Below are 23,300 nucleotides of genomic sequence, written 5' to 3' on the forward strand. Positions count from 1 at the left end.
TCATAAAAAATGTATGATTGGAAAGTTATTTCAAATGTGCATCTTATGACATACTTTTTGTGGCATATAACTAACTTTTTGTTGGTAAAATTAATGATCAAAGTTAGATATAAAAATACGAAATGACCTTGTATAAGAGAATGAAGGGAGTAATTTTATTGGAGTACTAGGGGCGTTTCCTGCACAATAGCCCGCCGATGAAGGGTAGTATTAGGCGGAAATGTATAAGAAATTCGTTTGGAGCTTTGAAGAAAAACAAAAATCAAATTTTACGTGTACATATAGATGTTTTCTACATGTTTGTAAAGCTTACGATGAAATACATGTGAGGTATAGAAAAAACATGTGAAGTTTAATGATTTTGTTATTTTTCGTTAGCTCATAAGTATTGCATGAAATTTTACACATGTTGATTCTTTTTCAGAATTCTTGAAAATTTAGTGTTTTTTTTTAAGAAAATGGGAGCTTCAAAATGCCATACTCCATGCTGAAACTAAGATTTGGAGGACAGATTCACCAATATATATACTCCACTGAACACTATTTTGTATACCTCCAAATTTTCTGAAAACAAGTACACACGTGTAGTATGTGCTTATGAATTGTCGTCAATATATATTTTCAGGTGGCGTATCAGAACATATAAATACATAAATCAAAATAGGTCTCCTTTTTGTTATATTTGCGTCAAAGATGAGAAAAAAAATTATGCATGAAAAAATGAGTCTGTTGGGAGACTAAGGGCCTGTTGGGGGATCCATCAGCTCCTCAAAATACGCGGATCTGGGGAGCACCGTTTCGGCCGCTCTGAATTTTCTACCCGCAGGTCCGTCCGATCTGGGAGCGGAGGGCCTCCAAACGGCCCCTAAATCAGAGCTGAGACTTCCCACTCCACTTCGTGCGCTTCTTGTTTGAAGTGGTGGCACGACGTTGGCCCGTTAGCTGCGCCACTGACGATGTTTTTTTTTTACTGGGGATGTTAATTGTCCTACGAGGTGCTAATCGCCACATCTTTTCGGCTATTCCATCACAACAAGGTATTGTGTATTTGATTGACTGCATACATGCGCTCTTCCCCACCATCCACACAACGCATGCGCTGACGACGCCTGCAATCACATATGTTGCTGCTCATACACCCACATATCAGCTCGGGCCTCCAACACATTAAATTTCAATAGTTATTTTTCATACCAATTTTTGAGTGAAAGCAAATCTCACATAAGCTGATCTCACTAAATGTGTACCCTGCCAAGCTCAAGTTTACAGCAAGCCACGCCGACAGGACTACTTTACACTTGTCAATGCACTGTTTTTATGGAAATGTAGATGATGGAACAGAGACCCGGTTTAAATATACTAGGATGCATAGAAATAAATATCCAGACAACACAACTCAGCTTAGCTCATGCCTCCACAACCTTCGCAGTTATTTGCGCGCTTCAGTCTTCCTCTGTTCTTTAGCTGCAAACAGGATATGATTCAGTGCGCAACTCGTAATATTCTCGAACTAAAGAATGTGATACTGTTTACAAAATTTAAGGGAAAAGAAAATACCAACACTTTGTTGCGCATAAGAGACAAAATGATGCTAGTGCAAAGTACTCCCTCCGTCCGGAATTAGTTGCCACTCAAACGGATGTATCTAGACGTCCGTTTGAGCGGCAACTAATTCCAGACGGAGGGCGTAGTACATATGGAGAGACTCCCAAAAGATTCCCTTTCTTTTTCTCTCCATGCTCCAAACGACTCTAAAATATTCTACTCGCCTATATTTAGTCTATTACCATTTCTAACTACTTTTCAATACTCCCTCCGTTCCTAAATATAAGTCTTTTTAGAGGTTTCAAATGGACTACAACATACGGATGTATATAGACATATTTTAGAGTGTAGATTCACTCATTTTGCTCCGTATGTAGTCCGTTGTTGGAATCTCTAAAAGGAATTATATTTGGGAACGGAGGGAGTAGATGTTATGCAAAGGCCACATAGTACTATTTGGCAGGATAGTCGTTCGGGACGCAACTAGTTTAGTCTGGTTGGTGGTTGTTCATAAGCAACTCCCTCTTCGGTGGTCTATGAAGCTCTACTGTGCAGATTTCTTAGTATCGCCTTGATTCGGGGGTTATTTGTTGGGTTCTAATGGTCTAATTTCCACACTCGATTGAGCCATATAGGATTGCTGCTACCTTGAGGAAGACGAAGGGAAGAGGGGTGGAAAAAATGTCAGAGTACTAAATGCAAAAATTACATGGTGACCAGACGCTTCAGCTTCCTCCCGTGTGCTTTCTGTCCAGCATGGCATGCCATGCCTCCCTCCCTCTGAACCATACAGAACTAGTACCCATTTACAACTCCTATTCCGTCACAAATCCCAAATTGCAGACCCCGTTGTAGATAAAGAAGTTGGAGTTATTCAAAGGTGTTAAAATGCCTTTTAGCGAAAAATATCGAAGGAACAAATACTCCAGCATGGGAAAATTATGAGACAGGTAGAGGTCAAAGACTATATGTGAACACGATATGTAGGGCAACGATGCTGAGCTTAACAAGAACAATAGACGAATATCAAGGGGCATACCAGCTTTCTCCTCTTCACGTTTCTTTGCAGCATCTGCTCTTTGCTGCCTTATTAAAGCAAGACGTTCTGCATTTGCAAGACAATAGTTATGACAATCTGCAACTTCCACGAATGCTTCAATATTGAATGTATGCAGGGCTTTAAAGTTGATGATTAAATATGATTGGGCAACAGCTGTGAGTTCATTGCTGCTGATATCAATACTCTATTCACTCAGTTCATTCAAAAAACGCTACTCTCCTTATTGTGGTGTATGCTTCTATGTGAGTCCGATCTTGTAGCAGTCCATGTGAAGAGTACATATATAACCATGGCCAAGAGAAGATAGAGGTAAGCACAACATGGAAAAAATCTCACCCAAATCTTTCTTCGCCTGTTCTGTTTTGCCTTGCTCCTGAAGCTTCATATAGCGCTCATGAGATTTTTGTTTCTCAATCTCCTCTCTAAAAATAAACATGATAGCAGTGTGTCAGCAGAGTTGATGAAACAATATTTTTTATAACAATGCAATGGGGCAGATGCGAACTTCGACATAATAAGTGTTGTGTTCTTTCCACTCACACATACACTCTCTTACAGTTTTACACGGAACTGTTTAACATGAAGACCATCTCTACAAAAAAGGTGAGTGCCAACATAGTGACTAGAACGAACCTGAGATGTGCTACCTACAGACTCATGAGAGCCTGCAAACCAGTGGGAATGATGTAACATAGAAGGTAATATGCTGACCACTAATATGTACCACCACATTGGTTTTGTTTATCTACTGATTCGTCATATTAGTTTTTTTTTTACACGCCCACTTGCCCAGAGGTTACAGTTAATGTTTCTCCATTTCTCAAGGTAGACACAGAAGCAGTGCACGAGCATTTGCGGCAAGATATGATACAAAAACAGAGTATAAGACAGAAAACATGGAATAACCGTCGCATTTCACAAATAAGAAAATAGCACAAGCTGATATGAGACAAGTACCTCTCACGCCTCGAGAGTTCAGTTGTCTTTCCAAGCTGAAACGTGCAAGCTTAGTTAGTTGGAGACATGTATGGCAATATTTTGTATCAATATGTAAAGATGATTTTAAAGCTCATAAAGAGTTCTCCACTTCACTTTTCATGAATGAAAATAGCTGGGCAACGCCATTTGTACAACAATATAGAAAAGGCAATGGAGGAAAAGACGAGGAAACACAATACTATCACCAGTGTGGCATGGTATTTTATGATATTTAGCTACCAGTAGTAAAGTCATAGATGCTTCTGACTGTAACACACTTACATCAGCTTCTTTGGCTTTTATATTCTTTGCTTTCACCAGGTTTGGATTTTCAATTTGAATAACACCTTCGGTTCCTTTATGTTTCTGGAATATTATAAACCGAATCAGATTGGTAGACAATGAATCATGCACATGAACATATACTTCCAGATGGATAAGTGCATACAACCTTCTCTTCACCGTCGTCTTCGGATTCTTCCTCTTCAGATTCTTCTACCTCTTCCTCTTCCTCTTCTGCTTCAGCTACATTCTATATTAAAATATATAAATTGATGATCAGAAAGGAGTATATCATGATCACGTTTGCATTAAACGTAAACACTAAATCTATATGCACTTAAAAACTCTAGGTATTTTTCCCAAATGGTTATGGAATCGGCTGTAACAATTGCAAAAAAAATGCACAATCAGATTAAAAGAAGTTTATAATACAAGCACAACAATGGCATAGGTAACCTAATATTATGTTGATGAAATTAATTCAATTTCGGAAGGTGCAAACCTTCTTAAATGAGCGTGGACGCCCTGAAGTTCCAGAAGCTGCATTTAAAATATCAGATGTAAGTCAAAGCTACACACGAAAGAATAGCAAAAGTAAAATTGCCAAATACAAATGACTCAATAGTCACTGAGATGCAAACAAGTATATAAGAAGGCACCCAAAAAATGTTTTGTAGAGGTATGCAAACAAATTCAAATGTAGCATCTGTCCTGTATAATGCCTCGAAAACGCTTATTCGTCTGAGACTAGATAAATACATGGTGCTATTGATTTCTCACTGCTTTTAAACTTCACAAATAAACTTTTTTGTGAAGCTCTGATAAGAGTGAAAGTGAATGGAAACTCCATTAACAAATGAAGTTGTCCAGTCATGTGATGGAGAAAGCATCTAAACCTTAGGGGGAAAATACGCAAAATGTGTAGTCTATGAGCATCCAGACCAAACAAAAACGTTAACACTAAAGACGCACGGGATAGATCAAAGAACACCCCATCGTCGACAACCCATAGCATCATGTAATCAAATCGCTTTATGTTAAGCCGTGCCTCCTAGTAAAACCAAGCATGTTGACGTCACCACGAGCTACCCTTATCCTACCGGAACACCGCAACCAAGCGAAAGAAGAAGAAGAAAAGCCTCCTCGTCGCGACATCAGATCAAGCAGTCGCCTTGACAACGGCGGCAGACAAAGCCGACGAGCTGGCACTGAATTTGACTACGACGGGAACGAACGGAATCGAGGAGGAGCGAGGGCTCAGTTCGTTACCGATCTCCTCCGGGGTGGAGAAGTTGCGGCGGCCGGTTGGCTTGCCCTTGAACTTGCCCCTGCCCATGGTGGCGGCGGCGGCGGCGGACGAGGGGAGAGGGAGCGAGGCGTGTGGAGGAGAGAGGGGACGGGAAGCGGGGGTCGCCTAGTCTGTACGCTGGATGGGAATCGGGAAACCCTACCGTCACGACCGCCTTTTTACAGTGGTGGGCTGGGATGGGAATGAGATTCAGTGCAGAAATGGCCAATTGGGGAATTCGGGGGTTGGGACTTTTGGGGTGGGACCCGGGTGCGACCGCTCCACGGGAGGAAAAAAGGGTTTGCGAAATGAAATAATAATACTTAAAAAGTCAGAAATGTTAAAAGTCTGATGGCGGATTTTTAGGCATGCCGGATTGAACGTTTTTCCATGACAGTTTATATTGACGTGAGGGTGACCAATTTAGTTTGCAAGTACAGTAATTTCCCTTTTTTTGCGGGGTTAGTACAGTAATTTCCCAGAAGATAAATTTCGAAAAACAAAGTCTTTCTCTTGTTTTGGTCTTTGCGGCTATTTGGGTGACCAGAAGGAGCCTGGCTATGACATTTTGTTTGATCCTTGTTCGACACTACATATCAAATTGTCTACGGATGGAACAGCAATGCAACACGCCTCACTGAATCTCGCATCGTAATAGGGATGGCACCATGAAATGACGTACGTGCAATAGTTCGGCGCGAGCAATGACTTTCAAGGGTGGCGGTGTCTCGGTCTAGGGCCTCTTACCATGTCGATTCCCTGGTGGGCCGGTATGAGGTCCCATAGGTCGGTTACATCTTGGGCCACGTAGGCGACCCATGGAGGATTATACGAAGACTCCAGAAGAGTTGATGTATAAGCCAAAGATATCGAGGTCGTGAAGGACTCTACCTCCACCGACGTAGCCAACTAGGAACTATAACCATAGAACCCCCGCTATGCTATATAAGTTGGGGGCCGGGCTCGTCGATAGACACATTACAATCCCTTGGTATTCACCTATACTTTGTACACACCCCAATCACAATATACACGAGCATGAGTAGGTATAATCTCCACCGTGAGAGCCTAAACCTGGTTAAAACCTTACTTCCTGTTACCATGCAACCCAATCACCTGGCTAAGATACCCTACCCAGGGATCTGCTGGATCTAGCTCTGACCGTAGGCTGGCATTCGCTGGGTTCAAAGCCTCTGTAAAAAAATGTTTTTGTTTTTCACGTGCCGAAGGGGAGTACGACCCAGGGTACAAGCGATATTGGTCGACATTCGTTCTGGGAGTCTCGAACGCATGTAAAGCACGAAGTACGAGTGCTGGTAAGACCACACGTTCTCATACTGTGTGTCGTCTTTCGTGCTAACACAACGATTTGGTGCAGATTTGATCGATTTTGTTTGGTTTGTTTCTTAATCTTTTTTCAACCATCCTTATCTCGTGAAATCCTACGGCCTAACCCTCTTATATACCGCTCCAAGGCCTTCCTTCTCACACATAACAAAACAAATCTCTTTAACCCTTTGTCAAGTTTGTGTGCAGAGAAGCCATGGTGCGTTCATGGGACGATTAGTAAACTTCTTCTCGGGAAGAGGAGAACCGCGAGCTTGAAGGCCACAATCCACCACTTGGGATGAAGAGAGAGAGAGAGAGAGAGAGAGAGAGAGAGACCATGGCGCATGGAGAGCGATGATTCCTTATCTGAAGAAGAAACATATGATGTAATATTTGAAGATAAAGAGGAAGAAGAGGAGGAGACCAACGTGAAATTGGGTGAGATTCCAATTGAGTCGGTAAATTTTATTAGCATCGGCGGTCCTCTCTGTTTTGTCAAGATTCAACCACTGTGGCTAGTTCCTGCATGGGTGGTGATTGTGTCCTAGACTAGGAGGTACTCACCTTGTCTCCTGACTAGGAGGGCCGGGTCGAGGACCCCTGTGGTGGTTAATTATTGGGCCTCTTCGGGTATATAAGTGCATCTAGTGCCCCTTAGTGATTTTGGTGTATTGAAGACTTATAGGTTAAGGGACTAATGCATTTTTGAGTGTACACAGGTCTATAAGTCTATGAGGAGTTTGATATTCACAGAGAAAGTCGACCCCTAAAAATGAAGTTCTTCGACTGAAGACTTTGGATTACTGAAGACTTTCTGAAGACTTTGAAAGTGAAGAAATTGGTGTGACCTTCAAGACTTGGTATTCATTCGAGGAACATGAAGCGTGAAGACTTTTGTTTTCGTAGTTTCATTTTCTCTTTCTTGAGTCATAGGAAACACCGTACTGTTAAAGGGGGTCGAGGAAATACTAAGGAAAAATTTCCATGTGATGCTCAACTCAAAATCCTACACCTACCAATTCCTTCGAGTGAAGCCATTGGAAATCTCATACAGTTCAGTCAATTTCTTCAGTAATAGAGACGTAGTTCTTCTGGTCGCTGAGGAATTTGTTCTGACTGAGGAGTTAGCAATTCGCCAGTGCGAATTGCCTACATAGTGAGGAACATGATAGCCCTGAGGAATTTGAGCCTCAAATATCCGACCGTTGATGTGCTACGCGCCAGCAGTCCCAAAATATCTACCCACCTAACGGTCATATCATTGAAGGGCATTTATGTCTTATCATGTCGGGCTGCTCCCTAGGCTATAAATAGCCGCCCCCTACAACCACTAGCTGGTTGGCTGCTCCGAGAGAAACTGACACTTGTCATTTGAGAGCATCCCATCCTCCGAGGACTTTGAGCGAAAATCATCAAGTGAGGAAAACCCAAACACCTACAAACCCAAAGTGATTGAGCATCACTGAAGAGATTGATCTTGCGTAGATCCGACGCTTGTTACCTTTGAAGACTGTGCATCTTCCAGACAGTTAGGCGTCATGGTCTAGAGCATCCAAGAGGAAATTGTGGATCGCCGAGTGACCGAGATTGTGAAGGTTTGGAAGTCACCTGAAGACTTACCACGAGTGATTGGGCGAGGTCTGTGTGACCTTAGCTCAAGGAGAATACGGTGAGGACTGTGTGTCCGGGACTGTGTGTCCTCGGGTTTAAATACCTAGCCGCTCCAACCAGACGTACAACTGTCACAGCGGTTGGAACTGGTCTACAAAATCATTGTCTTCACCAAGCCTACTGGTTCTATTTCCTCAACTCTTTCATTTCCTCATAACTGTGTTGTGTGCTTGTTCATATCTATTTGAGGACTTTGACTGAAGACTTTCTCAATTTCCTCAGTTCAATTTCTTCAGTCTGATTGTCTTCATCCTGTTTTATCCTGTGTTTACGCTTTCTGTACTCTGTGCTTGTTTTCATTTCATCATGATGACCATGCTTGTGTTCTGTATGTTTACATTTGAGTACTTATTCCGCTGCAAGTAGTTCTTCACTTAGGAATTTTCTCACCCTGAAATTCCTCAGTGAAGAATTCATAAAAATCGCCTATTCACCCCCCCTCTAGTCGATATAACGCACTTTCAATTGGTATCAGAGCAAGGTACTCCCTTGTTTTGTGTGATTTTGGTTTAACCGCCTGGAGTTTTAGTTATGTCGACCACAGGAATGAAGATTGTGTCATGCCCCATCTTTGACGATCATGAGTATCCCAAGTGGAAGGCCATGACGAAGAAGCGCCTCATGGCAATGAACAGCGAGCTGTGGACCGTCACTGAGATTGGTCTTACCGATCTGTGCTAGATGGCAGAAGCTGATGACATTCGCAAGTACACTCTTCTCAACCTCACGGCGAAGGACGTCATCTGCTCCTGTCTGTCTCAAAATCAGTTCAGGAACATCATGCATCTCGATCATGCAAAGCTTATCTGGGACCGTCTCTTTGAGGTCTATGAAGGTCATCAAACCCGTCATGATCCTTGGTTTGAGGACTTCAAGGAATCTCTCAAAGCGATGGCATTCGAACCAGAATCATCATCTTCTACACCATGCCTTATGGCAAAAGGTGCAAAGGTAACTGAATGTTATCTATCTGAATCCAGTGATGACGAATCTGGTGATGAATTTGGACCCAGCTATGTCAAAATTGCTTCCCTTGCCACTAAACAACAAAGAGCTTTAGAAAAAGTTCAATACATGCTAAATAAGAGCGATGATATGTTGGGTGAACAAATGGATCAGTCGAAAGCTTTGGCTGAAAGTCTTCAGAGACTTCAGTCTAAGTTTGACACCCTTTAAGGTCATCATAACACTCTCTTGTCTGATCACCAGAAGCTTTCTTATGAATTTCTTCAAAGAAAGCAAGATCTTGAAAAGCTAAGAGTGAGTTATGAAGATCTTCAAAAGGAGCGCGATTCATTACTTGCTCAACAAATCAGCGCTACTCAAGAAAAATTTGTTCCTCCATGTTTGAAGTGCATTGAACATGAATCTGCTAATTCTTCACCTGAATGTTCAAATGTTTCTAATGCTACAAATTCTTCACTTGTCTCTGCTATCACTGATTCCTCACCTCAGGACATTGCTAGTATCATTGATGATGCAGGGTTGAAGGAATTGTACATGACAGGCATGTACAAAAGCCTCAAAGGGTATCAGACTCTTTGTGATGTGCTTAAAAAGCAGATCCTCAACAGGAACCCTAGGAAAGAGGGTATTGCCTTTGAGAGGAAACTCAATGTTGACGGTACATATTGGAAGCTTGAGCAGTACCCCAAAACCTCATGGGTTGCTGCAAAGGGACCTCCAGTAGATCCATCTACTTTATCTGGCTTTACATGTGATTCTCCTCATTCTGCTGATGAGTCATTTGACTCCAACTATAAACTGTTCAAAAATCAGAATGGTGAAGTATTTGCTAGATATGTTGGCACTAACTGCAGGAACGGTTCCCCTATGAAGAAAATCTGGGTTCCCAAAAGATGCCTTGAAAGTCTTCAGGTGAATGTCCTCATGACACCACCTGTGAAGAATAGGAACCCCAGATCAAATTCTTCATATGGACCAAATTCTTCATACGGATCCAAGTCCTCATATGGACCAAATTCCTCACGTGGATCAAGTTCCTCAAATGGATCAAAGTCCTCATATGAATATCATCGTGCTAACACCTCTGTTTCACAGGGAAGAGCTAAGGGCTATGAATATGAGCATTATTCTTCTAATCATTATGTTCATAAGTCCTCGGAGAATTTCTCTGCTTATTCATATGCTTACCCTAACTCCTCTTATGTGAAACAAAGTGGACATGATTCTATGCCACCTTTCTCGTATGGAGCTCGCAGAGTGATGAACTCTTTGCCACCCCTTCAGATGTGGGTGGTAAAGAAAAAGAACTAATCTCTTATGCAGGGTCAGGTCTCCAAACGTGCTAAAACGTCTGAAAAATTTGCTGGAGACCTGAAATTGCGTGAAAGGACGCAGGCTAATCATGAAGAAATGAACTTTCAGTTCTCACGTCCTCATACTGCTTTATCTGTTCTATTGCTTGATGAAATTGATCTGATGAAATTGATGTCATATTCTTCACTGATGAAGTATATGAGTTCGTAAGTTGCACTAATTCATCTACAGGATGATCAACCCAAGGCCAATGAGTGGGTCCTCGATAGTGGATGTACAAATCACATGACTGGTGACAAGAATCTATTGATGGATGTTCCCTTATCTCCATCGCATCTGAAGCATATCATCTTCGCTGACAAAGGCAAAACTCAGGTATTGGGTCTAGGTAAGGCTGCGATCTCAAAGGATCGACACATGGACAAGGTCATGCTTGTCGAGTCCTTAGGATACAACCTCATGTCTGTCTCAATGCTTTGTGATCTTGATATGGTTGTTGTCTTTGGCAAGTATCGTTGTGTTGTGATCATGGAAGCTGACCATTCCAAAGTCTTCGAAGGCTTTAGGAGAGGAGACTTGTATATTGTTGATTTCTCTACGGGACCTCAACTAGCTGTATGTCTACTTGCAAAAGCTTCAGAAGGCTGGCTATGGCATCGACGACTTGGTCATGCAGGCATGGGGAATTTGCACACGCTTGCGAAGAAGAAGCATGTCATTGGCATTGAGAATGTCAAATTCCTCAAGGATCACTTATGCGGAGCCTGTGAAGCTGGAAAGATGACCAAGGCCAAACATCCAGCGAAGACTATCATGACTACTACTCGACCATTTGAATTGCTTCACATGGATCTCTTTGGTTCTAATCATTATTCAGCAGTTACAAATGATGCATCTCTATATGGCTTTGTTATTGTTGATGATTACTCTCGATACACATGGGTACATATTGTCACTTACAAACATGAGGTGCAGGAAGTCTTCAAACGATTTTCCTCGAGGGCTTCAACCAACTTTGGTGTGAAGATCAAGCACATCAGAAGTGGTAATGGAACTGAGTTCAAGAATTCTGGTCTTGATGACTATCTTGATGAACTTGGTATTACTCATGAGTTATCCGCTCCTTATACTCCTCAGCAAAATGGCGTCGTGGAGCGTAAGAACAGGACTCTTGTTGAGATGGCTCGCACTATGCTTGATGAATACAAGACGCCCCGTCATTTCTGGATTGAGGCAATTGATACTGCTTGCCACATCATCAACAGGGTATATCTTCACAAATTCTTCAAGAAGACCGCTTATGAACTCCTCACTGACAAGAAACCCAATGTGAGTTATTTCAAAGTCTTCGGTGCTAAATGTTGGATTAGAGATCCTCATCACAACTCTAAATTTGCACCGAAAGCACATGAAGGTTTTATGCTTGGTTACGGAAAGGACTCGCACACCTACAGAGTCTTAAACAACGCTCATCACAAAGTTGTTGAAACTGTAGATGTGCGGTTCGATGAAACTAATGGCTCGCAAAGAGAGCACCTACCTTCTGCGATAGATGAACCAGCACCTGAGGAAACTGTCAAGTTCAAGGCTACTGAGGATGTCATTCCTACCGAAGAATCTGCTGAAGAATTCATTCCAGAACGTGAAGAACGTCGAGCTAATGCACATGAAGAAAATGGTGCTGAAGAAAATACTGATCAAATTCCTCGCCGACAACCAGCTCATCCTCGCATTGCAAACGAAGTGCAAATTGAGAAAATCATCGATGACATTGAAGTACCAGGTCCTCTCACACGCTCAAAAGCTTCACATTTGTCTAACTTTTGTGGGCACTTTGCTTTTGTCTCTATCACAGAGCCCACTAAGGTAGATGAAGCATTTCTGGAGCCTGAGTGGATTCAAGCTATGCAAGAAGAATTACATCAGTTCGAGCTCAACAACGTCTGGGAACTGGTCAAACATCCAGATCCTCGCAAGCACAATATCATTGGCACAAAGTGGATCTACCGCAACAAGCAAGATGAAAATGGCCTTGTTGTGAGGAATAAGGCACGACTTGTAGCTCAAGGCTACACACAGGTTGAAGGAATTGATTTTGATGGAACTTTTGCACCTGTTGCTAGACTTGAGGCTATTCGCATATTACTTGCTTATGCTAACCATCATGATATCACTTTATATCAAATGGATGTGAAAAGTGCATTCCTCAATGGTAAGCTTGAGGAAGAAGTATATGTTGCTCAACCCCCAGGTTTGAAGATCCAAAGCATCCTGACAAAGTCTTCAGACTCAATAAAGCCCTCTATGGCCTCAAGCAGGCCCCTCGGGCGTGGTATGATACTTTGAAGGAATTCTTCATGAAGAAAGGCTTCAAACCCGGTTCACTTGACCCAACTCTTTTCACTAAATCTTATGATGGTGAATTGTTTGTGTGCCAAATATATGTTGATGATATTATCTTTGGCTGTACTGACCAACGTTACAGTGATGAATTTGCCTATATGATGAGTGAAGAATATCAAATGTCTATGATGGGACAATTGAAATTCTTCTTAGGTCTTTAAATTCGTCAACAGCGCAATGGCATATTCATATCTCAGGAGAAATACCTCAAGGATGTACTGAGGAAATTCGGCATGCAAGATTGCAAAGGGGTCAAAATTCCAATGCCCACAAATGGCCATCTATGCACTGATGAAAATGGTATTGACTTCGATCAAAAGGTATACCGCTCCATGATCGGCTCTTTATTGTATTTATGTGCATCTAGGCCAGACATTATGCTTAGTGTTTGCATGTGTGCCCGATTTCAAGCTACACCGAAGGAATCACACCATAAGGCTGTGAAGCATATTCTTCGATATCTAGCTCACACACCAACACTTGGATTATGGTATCCCAAGGGCTCGGCTTTTGATCTCATTGGATATTCAGACTCTGACTATGCTAGTGATCGTGTGGACCGCAAGTCAACATCTGGCACATGCCATTTCCTCGGACGATCTTTGGTCTGTTGGTCCTCGAAGAAACAGAACTGCGTATCACTGTCTACTGCTGAAGCTGAGTACATTGCTGCTGGTTCTTACTGTGCTCAATTGCTGTGGATGAAGCAAACTCTCAAGGACTACGACGTCAACGTGAAGAATGTGCCTCTCTACTGTGACAATGAGAGTGCAATCAAGATTGCTCACAACCCAGTTCAGCACTCGAAGACAAAGCACATTCAGATTCGTCATCATTTTCTTCGTGATCATGTGTTGAAGGGCGACATTTCTATTGAGCATGTGAAGACTGAAGAACAGCTAGCCGGTATCTTCACAAAGCCCTTGGATGAGAAGAGATTTAGCAAGTTGCGGTGTGAGCTAAATATCTTAGAATCTTTGAATGTTCTTTGAAAAGGACACTCATCCTAACACTTATGCAAAATTGATGACTTAATGTGCAACACATGAAGAAACGTTTTTCTTCAATCAATGAACACTAACACTCTAAGTGTGAAGAAATTAATGAAGAATTTGATTCTTAGAGCCCTACGACAATTGTACGCGATGTTTGAAATCATCATTCTTATACGGTGGGTCACGCCACCACCAAAAGTTGAAAATCTTCAACTTGAGTTTTTCCTCATTTATGAAATTCCTCAGTTGTTTCAATTTTCTTCAACTTTGCACTGTCTTCACTGTTTCCGTCGTTTTTCTTCACTGGCTATATATATATATATATATATATAAGTTTATGTCCTCTACAGCATTCACTTATTGCTATTTCTTCAAGTTGTTTTTTCTGCTAAGTGAATGTGATCGGACCTTTCCCCCTCTATGCTAAACTCAACCCAATCTATTCACAAATTCTTCATGTGCGTTCTATTTGAAACTCGTTCAAAATCTTCACTGTGTCCTTGTCAGCTGAAGAATTTGCGAACGGAACTTTTAACTTATCTTATCTAAATTTTCGGCTTTGCCGCTCAAACCGTTCCACATCCCACGAAAATACTTATCTATTCACCCACGATCTCACACGATCGCCACCTCTCAGTACGTGGGTGACACATGTCAAGCGAATGAGAAGGGTCAGGGGCACGTTCGTCCAATTTCTTCGGGCGAACAGTTTTTCACCGTGGCTATATATACCCCTCCCCTTCCTCACTTCACTTTTACTCCGCTCGAGCTTCTCAAACTCTAGCGCCACCGCTATTCATCGTCGCTGGTGAGGAAGAGCTTCACTGCCTCGACCTCATCGCCGTCGTACACGCGCCGGCTGCGGATTTCTTCACTCCGCCACCGCCGTAGCTGTCTTCCTCAGCCGAGTTAGGGCGTGGAAGATCTGAACTGACGAACTTCACTTCTACACTTCCCAGTTCGTCGTGTTCTTCGTCAAGGGTAATTAAAAGTTACTTTTACTGCCCTCTTTGATTCGAATGATTTCTACAAAATCTTCAAAGGTGTTTTTGTTGGAAATATGCCCTAGAGGCAATAATAAATGGTTATTATTATATTTCTTTGTTCATGATAATTGTCTATTGTTCATGCTATAATTGTGTTATCCGGAAATCGTAATACATGTGTGAATACATAGACCACAACGTGTCCCTAGTAAGCCTCTAGTTGACTAGCTCGTTGATCAACAGATAGTCATGGTTTCCAGACTATGGACATTGGATGTCATTGATAACGGGATCACATCATTAGGAGAATGATGTGATGGACAAGACCCAATCCTAATCATAGCACAAAAGATCGTGTAGTTCGTTTGCTAGAGCTTTTCCAATGTCAAGTATCTTTTCCTTAGACCATGAGATCGTGTAACTCCCGGATGCCGTAGGAGTGCTTTGGGTGTACCAAACGTCACAACGTAACTGGGTGACTATAAAGGTACACTACGGGTATCTCTGAAAGTGTCTGTTGGGTTGACACGGATCGAGACTGGGATTTGTCACTCCGTATGACGGAGAGGTATCTCTGGGCCCACTCGGTAATGCATCATCATAATGAGCTCAATGTGACTAAGGAGTTAGCCACGGGATCATGCATTACGGTACGAGTAAAGTGACTTGCCGGTAACGAGATTGAACAAGGTATTGGGATACCGACGATCGAATCTTGGGCAAGTAACGTACCGATTGACAAAGGGAATTGTATACGGGATTGATTGAATCCTCGACATCGTGGTTCATCCGATGAGATCATCGTGGAACGTGTGGGAGCCAACATGGGTATCCAGATCCCGCTGTTGGTTATTGACCGGAGAGGCGTCTCGGTCATGTCTGCATGTCTCCCGAACCCGTAGGGTCTACACACTTAAGGTTCGGTGATGCTAGGGTTGTAGAGATATTAGTATGCGGAAACCCGAAAGTTGTTCGGAGTCCCGGATGAGATCCCGGATGTCACGAGGAGTTCCGGAATGGTCCGGAGGTGAAGAATTATATATAGGAAGTCCAGTTTCGGCCACCGGGAAAGTTTCGGGGGTTATCGGTATTGTACCGGGACCACCGGAAGGGTCCCAGGGGTCCACCGGGTGGGGCCACCTATCCCGGAGGGCCCCATGGGCTGAAGTGGGAAGGGAACCAGCCCTTAGTGGGCTGGGGCGCCCCCCTTGGTCCTCCCCCTGCGCCTAGGGTTGGAAACCCTAGGGGTGGGGGGCGCCCCACTTGCCTTGGGGGGGCAAGCCACCCCCTTGGCCGCCCCCCCCTCAGATGGGATCTCTAGGGTGGCCGGCGCCCCCCAGGACCTCTATAAATAGTGGGGGGGGGAGGGAGGGCAGCAGTACCACAGCCCCTGGCGCCTCCCTCTCCCCCTGCAACACCTCTCCCTCCCGCTTGCGCTTGGCGAAGCCCTGCCGGGATCCCCGCTACTTCCACCACCACGCCGTCGTGCTGCTGGATCTCCATCAACCTCTCCTTCCCCCTTGCTGGATCAAGAAGGAGGAGACGTCGCTGCTCTGTACGTGTGTTGAACGCGGAGGTGCCGTCCGTTCGGCGCTCGGTCATCGGTGATTTGGATCACGGCGAGTACGACTCCATAAACCCGTTCACTTGAACGCTTCCGCTCGCGATCTACAAGGGTATGTAGATGCACTCCTTTCCCCTCGTTGCTAGTATACTCCATAGATGGATCTTGGTGATGCGTAGGAAATTTTAAAATTCTGCTACGATCTCCAACAGTGGCATCATGAGCCAGGCCTATGCGTAGTTACTATGCACGAGTAGAACACAAAGCAGTTGTGGGCGTAGATGTTGTCAATTTTTCTTGCCACTACTAGTCTTATCTTGTTTCGGCGGTATTGTGGGATGAAGCGGCCCGGACCGACCTTACACGTACGCTTACGTGAGACAGGTTCCACCGACTGACATGCACTAGTTGCATAAGGTGGCTAGCGGGTGTCTGTCTCTCCCACTTTAGTCGGAACGGATTCGATGAAAAGGGTCCTTATGAAGGGTAAATAGAAATTGGCATATCACGTTGTGGTTTTACGTAGGTAAGAAACGTTCTTGCTAGAAACCTATAGAAGCCACGTAAAAACTTGCAACAACAATTAGAGGACGTCTAACTTGTTTTTGCAGCATGTGCCTTGTGATGTGATATAGCCAGAAGATGTGATGAATGATATATGTGATGTATGAGATTGATCATATTCTTGTAATAGGAATCACGACTTGCATGTCGATGAGTATGACAACTGGCAGGAGCCATAGGAGTTGTCTTTATTTTTTTTGTATGACCTGCGTGTCATTGAATAACACCATGTAAATTACTTTACTTTATTGCTAAACGCGTTAGCCATAGAAGTAGAAGTAATCGTTGGCGTGACAACTTCAGGAAGACACGATGATGGAGATCATGGTGTCATGCCGGTGATGAAGATGATCATGGCGCCCCGAAGATGGAGATCAAAGGAGCAAAATGATATTGGCCATATCATGTCACTATTTGATTACATGTGATGTTTATCATGTTTTGCATCTTATTTGCTTAGAACGACGGTAGTAAGTAAGATGATCCCTTATAATAATTTCAAGAAAGTGTTCCCCCTAACTGTGCACCGTTGCGAAGGTTCGTTGTTTCGAAGCACCACGTGATGATCGGGTGTGATAGATTCTAACGTTCGCATACAACGGGTGTTGACGAGCCTAGCATGTACAGACATGGCCTCGGAACACACGCAATACACTTAGGTTGACTTGACGAGCCTAGCATGTACAGACATGGCCTCGGAACACGGAAGACCGAAAGGTCAAGCATGAGTCGTATAGAAGATACGGTCAACATGGAGATGTTCACCGCTCTTGACTAGTCCGTCTCACGTGATGATCGGACACGGCCTAGTTAACTCGGATCATGTTTCACTTAGATGACTAGAGGGATGTCTATCTGAGTGGGAGTTCATTGAATAATTTGATTAGATGAACTTAATTATCATGAACTTAGTCTAAAATCTTTATAATATGTCTTGTAGATCAAATGGCCCACGTTGTCCTCAACTTCAACGCGTTCCTAGAGAAAACCAAGCTGAAAGATGATGGCAGCAACTATACGGACTGGGTCCGGAACCTGAGGATCATCCTCATAGCTGCCAAGAAAGATTATGTCCTAGAAGCACCGCTAGGTGAAGCACCCATCCCAGAGAACCAAGACGTTATGAACGCTTGGCAATCACGTGCTGATGATTACTCCCTCGTTCAGTGCGGCATGCTTTACAACTTAGAACCGGGGCTCCAAAAGCATTTTGAGAAACATGGAGCATACGAGATGTTCGAAGAGCTGAAAATGGTTTTCCAAGCTCATGCCCGGGTCGAGAGATATGAAGTCTCCGACAAGTTCTTCAGCTGTAAAATGGAGGAAAATAGTTCTGTTAGTGAGCACATACTCAGAATGTCTGGGTTACACAACCGCTTGTCTCAGCTGGGAGTTAATCTCCCGGATGACGCGGTCATTGACAGAATCCTTCAGTCGCTTCCACCGAGCTACAAGAGCTTTGTGATGAACTTCAATATGCAGGGGATGGAAAAGACCATTCCTGAGGTATATTCAATGCTGAAATCAGCGGAGGTGGAGATCAGAAAAGAACATCAAGTGTTGATGGTGAATAAAACCACTAAGTTCAAGAAAGGCAAGGGTAAGAAGAACTTCAAGAAGGACGGCAAGGGAGTTGCCGCGCCCGGTAAGCCAGTTGCCGGGAAGAAGTCGAAGAATGGACCCAAGCCTGAGACTGAGTGCTTTTATTGCAAGGGAAGTGGTCACTGGAAGCGGAACTGCCCCAAATACTTAGCGGACAAGAAGGCCGGCAACACCAAAGGTATATGTGATATACATGTAATTGATGTGTACCTTACCAGTACTCGTAGTAGCTCCTGGGTATTTGATACCGGTGCGGTTGCTCATATTTGTAACTCAAAACAGGAACTGCGGAATAAGCGGAGACTGGCGAAGGACGAGGTGACGATGCGCGTCGGGAATGGTTCCAAGGTCGATGTGATCGCCGTCGGCACGCTACCTCTGCATCAACCTACGGGATTAGTTTTAAACCTCAATAATTGTTATTTAGTGCCAGCTTTGAGCATGAACATTGTATCTGGATCTCGTTTAATTCGAGATGGCTACTCATTTAAATCCGAGAATAATGGTTGTTCTATTTATATGAGAGATATGTTTTATGGTCATGCCCCGCTGGTCAATGGTTTATTCTTGATGAATCTCGAACGTGATATTACACATATTCATAGTGTGAATACCAAAAGATGTAAAGTTGATAACGATAGTCCCACATACTTGTGGCACTGCCGCCTTGGTCACATTGGTGTCAAACGCATGAAGAAGCTCCATGCAGATGGACTTTTGGAGTCTCTTGATTACGAATCATTTGACACGTGCGAACCATGCCTCATGGGTAAGATGACCAAGACTCCGTTCTCCGGAACAATGGAGCGAGCAACCAATTTATTGGAAATCATACATACCGATGTGTGCGGTCCAATGAGTGTTGAGGCTCGCGGAGGATATCGTTATGTTCTCACTCTCACTGATGACTTAAGTAGATATGGGTATGTCTACCTAATGAAACACAAGTCTGAAACCTTTGAAAAGTTCAAGGAATTTCAGAGTGAGGTTGAGAATCAACGTGACAGGAAAATAAAGTTCTTATGATCAGATCGTGGTGGAGAATATTTAAGTCACGAATTTGGTACGCACTTAAGGAAATGTGGAATCGTTTCACAACTCACGCCGCCTGGAACACCTTAGCGAAACGGTGTGTCCGAACGTCGTAATCACACTCTATTGGATATGGTGCGATCTATGACGTCTCTTACCGATCTACCGCTCTCATTTTGGGGCTATGCTTTAGAGACTGCCGCATTCACTTTAAATAGGGCTCCGTCGAAATCCGTTGAGACGACACCGTATGAATTATGGTTTGGGAAGAAACCTAAGCTGTCGTTTCTAAAAGTTTGGGGATGCGATGCTTATGTCAAGAAACTTCAACCTGAAAAGCTCGAACCCAAGTCGGAAAAATGCGTCTTCATAGGATACCCTAAGGAAACCATTGGGTATACCTTCTACCTCAGATCCGAAGGCAAGATCTTTGTTACCAAGAATGGGTCCTTTCTGGAGAAAGAGTTTCTCTCGAAAGAATTAAGTGGGAGGAAAGTGGAACTTGATGAGGTGATAGTCACCCCTTCCGAACCGGAAAGTAGCGCAGCGCGGGAAGATGTTCCTGTGGTGCCTACACCGACTTGGGAGGAAGTTAATGATGATGATCATGAAGCTTCAGATCAAGTTACTGCTGAACTTCGTAGGTCCACAAGGACACGTTCCGCACCAGAGTGGTACGGCGACCCTGTCATGGAGATCATGTTGTTAGACAACGGTGAACCTTCAAACTATGAAGAAGCGACGGCGGGCCCGGATTCCGATAAATGGCTAGAAGCCATGAAATCCGAGATAGGATCCATGTATGAAAACGAAGTATGGACTTTGACTGACTTGCCCGATGATTGGCGAGCCATAGAAAATAAATGGATCTTTAAGAAGAAGACAGACGCGGATGGTAACGTGACCATCTATAAGGCTCGACTTGTCGCTAAGGGTTATCGACAAGTTCAAGGGGTTGACTACGATGAGACTTCCTCACCCGTAGCGAAGCTGAAGTTCGTCCGAATCATGTTAGCAATTGCTGCATTCTATGATTCTGAGATATGGCAAATGGACGTCAAAACGGCATTCCTTAACGGTTTTCTTAAGGAAGAATTGTATATGATGCAGCCGGAAGGTTTTGTCAATCCTAAGAATGCTAACAAGGTGTGCAAGCTCCAGCGCTCCATCTATGGGCTGGTGCAAGCATCTCGGAGTTGGAACATTCGTTTTGATGAGATGATCAAAGCGTTTGGGTTTACACAGACTTATGGAGAAGCCTGTGTTTACAAGAAAGTGAGTGGGAGCTCTGTAGCATTTCTCTTATTATATGTGGATGACATACTATTGATGGGAAATGATATAGAATTCTTGGAAAGTATAAAGGCCTATTTGAATAAGTGTTTTTCAATGAAGGACCTTGGAGAAGCTGCTTATATATTGGGCATCAAGATCTATAGAGATAGATCAAGACGCCTCATTGGTCTTTCACAGAGTACGTACCTTGACAAGATATTGAAGAAGTTCAATATGGATCAGTCCAAGAAGGGGTTCTTGCCTGTATTGCAAGGTGTGCAATTGAGCACGGCTCAATGCCCGATCACGGCAGAAGATAGAGAAAAGATGAGTGTCATCCCCTATGCCTCGGCCATAGGGTCTATTATGTATGCCATGCTGTGTACCAGACCTGATGTAAACCTTGCCGTAAGTTTGGTAGGAAGGTACCAAAGTAATCCCGGCATGGAACACTGGACAGCGATCAAGAATATCCTGAAGTACCTGAAGAGGACTAAGGATATGTTTCTCGTTTATGGAGGTGACGAAGAGCTCGTCGTAAAGGGTTACGTCGACGCTAGCTTCGACATAGATCTGGATGACTCGAAGTCACAAACCGGATACGTGTATATTTTGAATGGAGGGGCAGTAAGCTGGTGCAGTTACAAGCAAAGCGTCGTGGCGGGATCTACATGTGAAGCGGAGTACATGGCAGCCTCAGAGGCAGCGCAAGAAGCAGTCTGGATGAAGGAGTTCATTACCGACCTAGGGGTGATTCCCAATGCATCGGGCCCGATGACTCTCTTCTGTGACAACACTGGAGCTATTTCCCTTGCCAAGGAGCCCAGGTTTCACAGGAAGACCAGGCATATCAAGTGTCGCTTCAACTCCATTTGTGAAAGTGTTCAAAATGGAGACATAGATATTTGTAAAGTACATACGGACCTGAATGTAGCAGATCCGTTGACTAAACCTCTCCCTAGAGCAAAACATGATCAACACCAGAACGCTATGGGTGTTCGATTCATCACAATGTAACTAGATTATTGACTCTAGTGCAAGTGGGAGACTGTTGGAAATATGCCCTAGAGGCAATAATAAATGGTTATTATTATATTTCTTTGTTCATGATAATTGTCTATTGTTCATGCTATAATTGTGTTATCCGGAAATCGTAATACATGTGTGAACACATAGACCACAACGTGTCCCTAGTAAGCCTCTAGTTGACTAGCTCGTTGATCAACAGATAGTCATGGTTTCCTGACTATGGACATTGGATGTCATTGATAACGGGATCACATCATTAGGAGAATGATGTGATGGACAAGACCCAATCCTAAGCATAGCACAAAAGATCGTGTAGTTCGTTTGCTAGAGCTTTTCCAATGTCAAGTATCTTTTCCTTAGACCATGAGATCGTGTAACTCCTGGATGCCGTAGGAGTGCTTTGGGTGTACCAAACGTCACAACGTAACTGGGTGACTATAAAGGTACACTACGGGTATCTCTGAAAGTGTCTGTTGGGTTGACACGGATCGAGACTGGGATTTGTCACTCCGTATGATGGAGAGGTATCTCTGGGCCCACTCGGTAATGCATCATCATAATGAGCTCAATGTGACTAAGGAGTTAGCCACGGGATCATGCATTACGGTACGAGTAAAGTGACTTGCCGGTAACGAGATTGAACAAGGTATTGGGATACCGACGATCGAATCTCGGGCAAGTAACGTACCGATTGACAAAGGGAATTGTATACGGGATTGATTGAATCCTCGACATCGTGGTTCATCCGATGAGATCATCGTGGAAAGTTGTGGGAGCCAACATGGGTATCCAGATCCCGCTGTTGGTTATTGACCGGAGAGGCGTCTCGGTCATGTCTGCATGTCTCCCGAACCCGTAGGGTCTACACACTTAAGGTTCGGTGATACTAGGGTTGTAGAGATATTAGTATGCGGAAACCCGAAAGTTGTTCGGAGTCCCGGATGAGATCCCGGACATCACGAGGAGTTCCGGAATGGTCCGGAGGTGAAGAATTATATATAGGAAGTCCAGTTTCGGCCACCGGGAAAGTTTCGGGGGTTATCGGTATTGTACCGGGACCACCGGGTGGGGCCACCTATCCCGGAGGGCCCCATGGGCTGAAGTGGGAAGGGAACCAGCCCTTAGTGGGCTGGGGCGCCCCCCCTTGGGCCTCCCCCTGCACCTAGGGTTGGAAACCCTAGGGGTGGGGGCGCCCCACTTGCCTTGGGGGGCAAGCCACCCCCTTGGCCGCCGCCCCCCTCAGATGGGATCTCCAGGGTGGCCGGCGCCCCCCCAGGACCCCTATAAATAGTGGGGGGGGGAGGGAGGGTAGCAGTACCACAGCCCCTGGCGCCTCCCTCTCCCCCTGCAACACCTCTCCCTCCCGCTTGCGCTTGGCGAAGCCCTGCCGGGATCCCCGCTACTTCCACCACCACGC

General features: G+C 44.1%; 1 protein-coding gene across 1 annotated transcript; it reads right to left on the reverse strand.

The window, feature by feature from the left end:
• Window positions 1–1,167: 1,167 nt before the first annotated feature.
• On the reverse strand, window positions 1,168–5,414 carry LOC109752920 (uncharacterized). Its single transcript, XM_020311843.4, has 8 exons — window positions 5,135–5,414; window positions 4,368–4,405; window positions 4,035–4,115; window positions 3,866–3,949; window positions 3,563–3,597; window positions 2,942–3,027; window positions 2,585–2,650; window positions 1,168–1,464 (listed from the first exon to the last, which is right to left on the reverse strand). The coding sequence occupies exons 1-8, from the start codon at window positions 5,199–5,201 to the stop codon at window positions 1,430–1,432; spliced, it is 492 nt and encodes a 163-aa protein (XP_020167432.1). The 5' UTR covers window positions 5,202–5,414; the 3' UTR covers window positions 1,168–1,429.
• Window positions 5,415–23,300: the final 17,886 nt, after the last annotated feature.

The sequence above is a fragment of the Aegilops tauschii genome, chromosome 3 (genome assembly GCF_002575655.3).
Source record: "Aegilops tauschii subsp. strangulata cultivar AL8/78 chromosome 3, Aet v6.0, whole genome shotgun sequence".
In the NCBI taxonomy this organism is placed as follows: Eukaryota; Viridiplantae; Streptophyta; class Magnoliopsida; order Poales; family Poaceae; genus Aegilops; species Aegilops tauschii.